This window comes from Ranitomeya imitator, chromosome 7 (assembly GCF_032444005.1).
Source record: "Ranitomeya imitator isolate aRanImi1 chromosome 7, aRanImi1.pri, whole genome shotgun sequence".
NCBI classification, from domain to species: Eukaryota; Metazoa; Chordata; class Amphibia; order Anura; family Dendrobatidae; genus Ranitomeya; species Ranitomeya imitator.
Window position 1 is genome coordinate 203485854 of NC_091288.1, and position 9958 is coordinate 203495811.

At 49.0% G+C, this 9958-nt stretch overlaps 1 protein-coding gene across 1 annotated transcript; it reads left to right on the forward strand.

Annotated features, from left to right (window-relative positions):
* Positions 1-83: 83 nt before the first annotated feature.
* EARS2 (glutamyl-tRNA synthetase 2, mitochondrial) lies at positions 84-9093 on the forward strand. The gene is made up of 9 exons (XM_069734442.1): positions 84-234; positions 1808-1963; positions 2048-2237; positions 4081-4553; positions 6804-6912; positions 7023-7161; positions 7590-7720; positions 7953-8088; positions 8735-9093. Exons 1-9 carry the CDS (start codon positions 99-101, stop codon positions 8816-8818), a joined length of 1554 nt encoding a protein of 517 aa, XP_069590543.1. The 5' UTR covers positions 84-98; the 3' UTR covers positions 8819-9093.
* The last annotated feature ends 865 nt before the right edge of the window (positions 9094-9958 follow it).

Below are 9958 nucleotides of genomic sequence, written 5' to 3' on the forward strand. Positions count from 1 at the left end.
ACACATCATATAAATCTACAGTAAAATGGCTCCTGAAATGCGGACATTTTTTGTTTTGTTTTCTAACCAGGCCAGTAATGATGCTGAAGCCCAGGTTTATGAGAAGGACATCATTTGGGGAGATGAGGCTTCTGTTAGGCAGAGTTCTGCTTCCAGCAGTGCGCCGGGGAACCAGGGGGTGTGCAGCAGGGCCACAGAAAGAGATTCGGGTGCGATTTGCTCCCAGCCCCACAGGTAAATTTACTGACAGGACATATACGTCACATTAGTATATTAGCAGCTCTTCCCCTATAAGTGCAGGGCTAAACTACACACAGATTGTGTTGTAGTCTGTGTAACCATGGAAACACATAGGTCTGCTCAGGAGCTGTATACACAAAAACATTCATTTTTTTTTATTATTATTATTATTTATTTTTAACCCCCTATCTGCACTGTGACATGATTAGTGGTAACATTCACATGGAGGGGGAGGGTAACTATAGTGGCCAGGACCCTGGGGTTTAGATGGGGCCCCCAGGAGTTCTCACAATTATTATACAGCTTGCATTGGGGCCCCTGAGCTTATGGCTGCACTGACCCCTGAGCTTATGGCTGCACTGACCCCTGAGCTTATGGCTGCACTGACCCCTGAGCTTATGGCTGCCCTGACCCCTGAGCTTATGGCTGCCCTGACCCCTGAGCTTATGGCTGCCCTGACCCCTGAGCTTATGGCTGCACTGACCCCTGAGCTTATGGCTGCCCTGACCCCTGAACTTATGGCTGCCCTGACCCCTGAGCTTATGGCTGCCCTGACCCCCTGTATCTCTCCTGTGCTGCTGCTTCCTGCTGGTCTCTGATTCCGGATCCTGTATGGACAGGCTGGGAACGATCGCTCAGCCAGTGACTGGCCGCAGTGGTGACCAGCAGGGAAGCATCAGAATGGGAGCTGCATAGGGATTGGTGAGTGAGAGTATTAATGCTTCATTTATTATTTGTTTAACCAGTCTTAGCCCATTTACTCCATTACATACCAATATCTATAGTGCAACTGAATGAAATTGTAAAAAAACAATTGATAAAGTTTTTTTTAAAACAAAAATGTAAAAAGTTTACAAAGTTTTAGGTCTCTTTCACACAACCGTGATCATTGGTCCAATCTCAGTGCGTCTCCCAACCAACATATATTTCTGTAAGGCGAGACGGGCGGTCAGTCCGTGCATTGTGCTCCGAGGTCGGACCGATGATCACGGGCATCTGAAAAATGAAAATGCGCCTGTAATCACCACATCTGCAACGACATAAAGTATTATTCCTATCTGCCCCCACTCTGTATTGTCGGATAGTGCTTATAAATACAAGCAATTTTGCAGTTTACTGCTTATTAAAATTGTCATCTGTTCTTGAGATATTAACACTTTTGTTTAACGCTCGTTGCCTTGGAGACCGACCACTGCTGTTAGAAGAATATGCTCTTTTTTATTGAGCTTGTAAGCTCTGTACTGAAGCATGGCTAGGATCGCTGTAGAGCACTGATAAGCCTTCTTCCTGCAATGCTTACAAGCTGAACAACAGCGGTGGTCGGTCTCCTAGACAACAACCTGAAAAGTGTTAACATCTCGAGAACGGCTGCAAATGTTAATAAGCAGTGAATTGCAAAAGTGCTTGTATTTACCAACTCTATCCAATAAAATATCCATCAATGAATATGGGAATAACCATTATTTAACCCACACATGGATGCTACACTCCGCCATTCCTTCATTGCTGTTTTGTAGCTATGAGTACAGCGCCCCCTCTGGTCATTACCATTCCCTTGCCTCCGTAGGATTTCTTCATCTTGGCGGCCTGCGCACTGCCCTGTACAATTACCTGTTCGCTAAGAAACACGGAGGAGTTTTTATTCTTCGCCTTGAAGACACCGATAGAAGCCGCCTGGTCCCAGGTTCGGCGGAGGGGATCGAGGACATGTTGGAGTGGGCAGGTTAGACCGTCACTTTGGGTAGACAGTATTTTTTTTTTTTTTTTTAAATGAAAGGCAATCATGAAGCTAACTTCTTCTCTCCAGGGATCCCACCAGATGAGAGTCCTCGACGAGGAGGCCCTTACGGACCCTACGAACAGTCGCGGCGTCTGAATTTATATCATGAGGCGGTGCAAACATTGCTGGAAAGCGGAGCTGCTTACCGCTGCTTCTGTACGCCGCAGAGGCTGGATCTGATGAAGAAAGAAGCGCTGAGGAGCAGACAGACGCCCCGGTAAGAGAGCGCGCACTCTAGAAAGCTGGGTGCCATCAAATGTGAGTATCATTAGAGCTCGTTCGTGTAACCCAGCTGTCCCAAACTCCTGAATGACACCTCTGCATAGTTGTGTAACTCATCATGGTTGTCTTGCAGCAGCTAAGGGCATCTCGAGTGTCAACCCCTAGGGCAGCCATATTGGCCAGGACCCAGCTTTTCCTGTAGAACAGATACGACTAAGAAACAACCAAGCTTGTGATTTGCTTTTTCTATGCTCTCGATATCTGAGACCGTTAAGTATGGGTCACCCATATCAGATTGGTCACTGTCCAGTTTTTAGCAATCCCACCATTCAGCTGATGAAAGGCACAGCGCCATGCGTTTGGTAGTGGTTCTGCCTGGTATTACAGCTCAGTCCTATTCACTTGTATAGGAGCAACCTGCAGTACCAGGGACAAATGCACGGCGCAATGAAGAGGCCACCGCACTTGGCCATAAGTCGACCTCCACCATTTTGCTAAGGAAAGACAATTGATATCGAAAACCACTTTAAAGGGGTACTCTCATATGCAGAGAATGCACCATAGAAGCCTGATACCTGCACATGTGACCTTTACCTATGTGGTGCAATGGTCACGTGCTGCTTCCTTCTACATACACTTCAATGGAGAGCTGACCGTGCTTTTGTTAGATCTCTTTATTGAAGTGTACCAGGGGTCACGAAAGAAATTGCATCCACTGTGCCTAAAATCTGCAGAGATCTTGGAAAACCCCTTTTAATTGATATTGTCGGAGCTTTGCAAGCGGCAGTGAATAGAGACTGCAAGTAATCAGGAATATCCTTCCTACAGTATGTCCGCTGCTTCCATCATGGCTTGTGACATTGCACATATTGAGGTATTATGCAATTAGGAAGGGGCTTATCCAAAATCCAGGTAGGAATCGGAAAAACCTTACTCTTGGAAGTATTCTTACAGTCTAGGCTGACTGTGGCACCGCAGCTCGCTGCCTCCCTTGCTGGACGTCCTCCGTGTTGTGGCAAGCCTTCCATTAAGCCATTATGTCACATGAACGTGTGACACCACATTTTTTCAAAACCTAGGGATTTTTCATGCTTATTTAAAGGGGTTTTCCAAACTTCGCCCAGATCTTGGAAAACCCCTTCAAGTGATAACTTTTGCTGCACTCCCAAGTATTGCATGTAGATGTCTAAAACTTGCAGTGCCCATTAGAGATGAGCAAATACATTCACAGGAGCCTAGTCCAGCCGCCATGACAGTAGCCCTGCTAACCACCTCCTGCCTGGCAGAATTGCCCGATTATATTGTCTGGCGCGACATTATCATCACATGGTGGCGCACACACGACGTCGCTCCACGCCGACTAATCAAGAGGAGCCAGGTAGGAGGCAGTGTGCAGCGCCACCATTTGGAATAGCGCCTGTTCATATTACATGTAGGTTTGCAGAAACGTTCGGACCATTTACTCTTTATAGTGATGTCCAGCTTTCCCCAACAGCAGATGTTGGGGGGAGCAGAATTGGGCAGATTACATTTCAGCATGCCCAATCTTTTGCTTCTGTGGAAAGTTGTCTGGCAGCGATATCTTTGCTTCTTCCTAGTGAGAGCACATGCACGATTTGCCTAGATGAGTGTGCATGTGTATAGTGGGAGGTCTTGCTGGGAGTGAAGACTGCCGTCAGCTGTCAGGTCCCCCGATCCTGGGATGGTGCCCACCTTTACAGTCCACTCTGGGTAATAAAAGGGGGTCCTGAGTGGAGCGCCTCCGCCCCATCTAGGCGCAGCAGTTATACGGACCCTGATATATAAATGCCTCCATCTTTTATCTTTCTTTTCTAAAGCTACGACAATCGCTGCAGACATCTCACCTCGCATCAAGTGCAGGAAAATATGTCCAAGAATTTGCCTTTTGTGGTCCGGTTCCAGTTGCCGAGTGGCGCCCATTCCTTCCAGGACCTGGTTTACGGCCGGACACATCACGACGTGGCCAGTGTGGAAGGAGACCCAGTGATCCTGAAGGGGGACGGCTTTCCCACCTACCACTTGGCCAATGTGGTGGATGACTATAAGATGGCAGTGAGTCACGTCCTGAGGGGAGAAGAATGGCTGATCTCCACCACCAAACATCTGCTCCTGTACCGAGCCTTGGGCTGGCAACCTCCAGCGTACGCTCACCTGCCGCTCCTGCTCAACAAAGATGGCAGCAAACTGTCCAAACGCCAGGGGGATATATATATCCAGCACTTCGCCCAGAGAGGATTCCTGCCGGACGCCATATTGGACATCATTACCAACTGCGGATCAGGATTCGCTGGTAATAATGGAGCGCGAGCGCGGGCTCATTCCGTGCGGGAGAATCAGAGTCCAGGAAAGCTGGGTGACAACAATACGTAGCATTTTACCAGCAGCAATTTTGGGCTCACTTTTTCTTTCCAGCATTTACTTCCAGCAAACGTTTGATTTTCTGAGTCTATGCATTTATTTATTTTTTTATTTTAGCTTTTTAATATCATTTTAATATTTTTAAAAGCTTTTTTAACTGCTTTAACTTTATTTTTTGCGTCCCCCCCCCCCCCCTCTTTAGAGGTTACACAGTGTTCTGCAATATATTCATCCATCTATTTATCCACTTGTGTGTCCCTCTCCCTCCATCCCTCTCTGTCTCCCTCCATCCCTCTCTGTCTCCCTCCATCCCTCTCTGTCTCCCTCCATCCCTCTCTGTCTCCCTCCATCCCTCTCTGTCTCCCTCCATCCCTCTCTGTCTCCCTCCATCCCTCTCTGTCTCCCTCCATCCCTCTCTGTCTCCCTCCATCCCTCTCTGTCTCCCTCCATCCCTCTCTGTCTCCCTCCATCCCTCTCTGTCTCCCTCCATCCCTCTCTGTCTCCCTCCATCCCTCTCTGTCTCCCTCCATCCCTCTCTGTCTCCCTCCATCCCTCTCTGTCTCCCTCCATCCCTCTCTGTCTCCCTCCATCCCTCTCTGTCTCCCTCCATCCCTCTCTGTCTCCCTCCATCCCTCTCTGTCTCCCTCCATCCCTCTCTGTCTCCCTCCATCCCTCTCTGTCTCCCTCCATCCCTCTCTGTCTCCCTCCATCCCTCTCTGTCTCCCTCCATCCCTCTCTCTCTCCCTCCATCCCTCTCTCTCTCCCTCCATCCCTCTCTCTCTCTCTCCATCCCTCTCTCTCTCTCTCTCTCTCTCCCTCTCTCTCTCTCTCTCTCTCCATCCCTCTCTGTCTCCCTCCATCTCTTTCTGTCTCCCTCCATCTCTTTCTGTCTCCCTCCATCCCTCTCTGTCTCCCTCCATCCCTCTCTGTCTCCCTCCATCCCTCTCTGTCTCCCTCCATCCCTCTCTGTCTCCCTCCATCCCTCTCTGTCTCCCTCCATCCCTCTCTGTCTCCCTCCATCCCTCTCTGTCTCCCTCCATCCCTCTCTGTCTCCCTCCATCCCTCTCTGTCTCCCTCCATCCCTCTCTGTCTCCCTCCATCCCTCTCTCTCCCTCCATCCCTCTCTCTCTCCCTCCATCCCTCTCTCTCTCCCTCCATCTCTCTCTCTCTCCCTCCATCTCTCTCTCTCTCTCTCCATCCCTCTCTCTCTCTCTCCATCCCTCTCTCCCTCTCTCTCCATCCCTCTCTCTCTCTCCCTCTCCCTCCATCCCTCTCTCTCTCCCTCCATCCCTCTCTCTCTCCCTCCATCTCTCTCTCTCTCCCTCCATCTCTCTCTCTCTCTCTCCATCCCTCTCTCTCTCTCTCCATCCCTCTCTCTCTCTCTCCATCCCTCTCTCTCTCTCTCCATCCCTCTCTCCCTCTCTCTCCATCCCTCTCTCTCTCCCTCTCTCTCCATCCCTCTCTCTCTCTCTCCATCCCTCTCTCCCTCTCTCTCCATCCCTCTCTCTCTCTCTCTCTCTCTCTCTCTCTCTCTCTCTCTCTCTCTCTCTCCCTCCCTCCATCTCTCTCTCTCTCTCTCCCTCCATCCCTCTCTCTCCTTCTAAATGATTTATGTGTCCATCTACATTCGTACATATATACATATCCATCTTGTAGCCTGTAGATGGGTTTCACAGGAAGATGACTGGGTCCTTGGGCAGACTCCCAGCTAGCATGGCAACCTGTCACCAATCCCTTCATAGTTTCGGGGGAAGCAATGAGCTCCGTAATTTATGCCCCACTGGGAACGCGCCACTTATATTTAAGTAGTTAAGCAGCAACGATCGGAGCAAGCTCCGATCGCTGCTGTTATAGAGACAGGTGCCGGCTGTATATCTTCTGACCCCTCTCCATAAACCGACTCCCTCCTTAGGACATAATGCTACACCCTGTGGAAAGAAATGTTTTGATCAGTGGGAGTCTTGGTCCTGAGAGGAATGGACAGAAGTTCTCAGATTGTGCTGAGCCTAAAGTCTTGGACCTGGATTTCCACCGATCAAAACTTTGTTTTTTTTTTTAATTGATTAGCACTGATCCCCAGTACCAGACGGAGCCCATGGAGAAGAGTCACGCTGTTCTGGGAAAAAAAGGAGCCATGTTTTTCTAATGTTATAGAGCTGTTGTATCTGTTCCTATCATGTAGGCAATCAGGTCGGCCGGACTCTGCCTGAACTCATCCGGCACTACAACCTGCGGAGCACCAGCACTCACTCTGCTCTCCTGGATCTGGAGAAACTCCCCGAATTCAGCAGGTAAATGTTATCTGCGGCGAGTGTCCAGTCTGTAATATTCCTGACCCCCCCCCCCCCCCCCCCCGTGCCAGTGGATATAATCGCATACACCCCCACTCACTCTCTTGTAGGGTTCACCTCTCCCGGTGGATTGAGGGTGCTGACACCCGTGCGCAGTTGGTGGCACAGCTGCAGACACTACTGCAAGAGAAGTACAAGGATGTGACGCTCGATAAAGACTATATGGAGAAGATACTGGTGCTGAGGAAGGTAAGAGGGCGCTCCTTTCATAATGTCATAAAGGGGTATGCCATCGAAAGCACTCCCGAAAAGCGAGGGTCCAACTTTTCCAACAGTCGCAGCAGATGGACCCCCATTTTCGTAGCATTGCCTAGGTGTAGAATCCTTTACAGCAGAGTACTCCTTTAATCCGGAATTGTATAATACAACACAGACCTGTAATATAATGTGGAATTATTGGACACCGTTCACATGCAGCGACTTCGTTCCTGGCCGGTTTTATGTACCCACATTGATCTCGGCTCTTCTGGGCTCCTTCGTTAGACTTCAGCAGCCTGATTGATTTCTGTGGACAACGACACTACTTTTCCTATGCGCCATTCATGAGCCATCCTCAGAGTCTCCAGTCCTTGTATTATGTTGGTGTAATGAAGCTTTTCTCCCGTTTTATCTTCTAGGGACATTTGAACTTGCTGACGGATCTATTGTCTCCAGATTACTCGTTTCTGTGGATCCGGCCGTCGGTGCCGCAGGAAGAACTGCAACGTCTGTCAAGTGAAGCCGGCGAGATCGGGAGTGTTGTGGTGCGGTGTGTATCATTGGCAGTGCTCAGTTTGGGGTTGTGCAGACAAAATGTCCTGTCCGACCTGACATCGGGCGCGGGGTGACGCCACTGGTTGAAGCGACCTTTGGAAACCCAGAGGGAATCGTCTTATTGGAATGGCATGTGACTTGCTGGGGCGTCAGGTGGTTTCCTCTGCAGTAGTAGGATGTGTTGTCAGTTTCACTCACTTGTCCACGTGTCATTTTGATGTTTTTAGGATTCTGCAGAACAATCCCAAATACACCAGCCTGGAACTGCTAAGTAAAGAGCTGAAGAGCCAACTGCAGCGGCTGGAAGCCACGAAGTACAGCACCTCCATGAAACTTCTCCGGCTGGTGCTCAGCGGGCTCGAGGTGCGGTAAAAGTCATTGCTGGCATTTACCAATTCATAGAATGCAAATACTCCTATACAATAGGTGCAATCTGTACAGCCGCACAGGGGCCCAATAGGTAACAGCCCACTTTCATCTCCGAAGAAGGTAAAATTGGGCATTATGATGACCGCAAAGGGCCCATATACTGTTCCTGCGCAGGGTCCTCTTCTCTCTGCGTCCGCTCCTGCCCAAACTCATTGGCCAAGTGCATTAAATCTGTCCAATGTCGCATTAATACATCAATGTGTCACTGTCCGAGCACGGACCATGATGCCTGGACTGTCCGCTGGTCTACTGATCTACTATGAAGCTATCAAGTTCAGGTCACGAGACCCACGGACGGTCCATACTCGTGTGAATGTGACATTGTAGAAACCCCAGCATTCAGCTTTACTTTCTGAACAGTTACATAAAATGAGTTCTGGTTGCTTTGATCAAAAAGGCCATGTTACTTTCTACTAGACCGTTGCTAACGAGGGTGCAGGATGGGGTCATATTGTATGATCGAACCAAGCGGCGCCAGTAATGTATAATGCAGAATGACGAAGTAATGTCTTGCTGTAGATCGTTGGTAATTTCCACTTTTGTGTCCCCAATAATAGACATTTCCTTCCTTTCTCTCTAGACCGGACCGAGTGTGGCTGAGATGTTGATGTCGTTGGGACCGGAGGAGTCAATTATACGTTTGCAGAAAGCTTTGTCCGGCTGAATGTGGAAACCCGACTCGAATTCTCCATCCTGTAAAATAATGTATTGAATTATTACTGATCCGCGGCCTCCGAGTCCTCACGACCCCAGTGACTGGAGCAGTTTGCACATATGTGGCTCTTTTATTCCGCTGTTAATATGCACTTGGCTGTAATGTTTTGTACAAATGAAAAAAAAAATGTAAATATCAGTCTTTAAAAAAAAAAATGGCAGATTTTTTTTATATTGGGGGGAAGGGATGTTTCATATTTTATTAAAAGCTAAACTTTAAAGGATTGTTCTGATTTACATAAATGATCACCTACCCAGTAATTGGGTGATAATTGTTCGATCAATGAGGGTCCCACACCCACAAGACTGGACACTTGCCCCCTGCTTCTCCATACTAAGGCTATGGCACTAACAAACATAGTAGCGCAGAGCGGATGCACTCCACTGTCTTTGTATCTTCACCACTCCAGACTAAGAGTGGACGAGTAAGGCGCACGCATGACCAGCCGCTCTATTTATCTCCCAGCCATGGTCTCATGACTTGGGGGAGCTGGAGACATAAGTCCCCCCATTCCGGTCATTAGTGTGGGGGGGGGGTATGAGTTATGCAAAGTGGAATAGCTTAGATAATTTTCCACCAAACCCACTGCTCTCAGCAGGACCAGTTGACTAATGTGTTGGGGGGGGGGGGGGTCTTGACTTTTCCTGATGGAAGATATTGGCAGAAGGATTAGGCTGTTGGATTTTTACATGCCTGATCCTTTGCTGTCAGGGAGGATAAACCAAAGGCTTACTCCGTTCTCGCCATTCAGGACACATGGCCGAGCTGAGCACTCATGTATGGGGGTGTCGGGGGGCAAGCAATTGACCAGCAGCTCCATGGACTTGAATAGAGAGCGGCTTGCGCATGCTCAACCACCAATCGAGTCTTTGCATTGACATGCGGTGGCGCTATTAGAGCAGACGGATATGACGGCGAGGAAATCCTCCTACATTTGCCGCTCTCACAATATGGCTTCCACTGCCACAGACCTCATTGACTTTCTTCACAAGCCTCACATACAAGGATTCCCCCACAGTACTATACATTGTGACACCCGCACAGACCCCCTATGCATAATTTGACATCCCATAGCCCCCCACAAGGAGG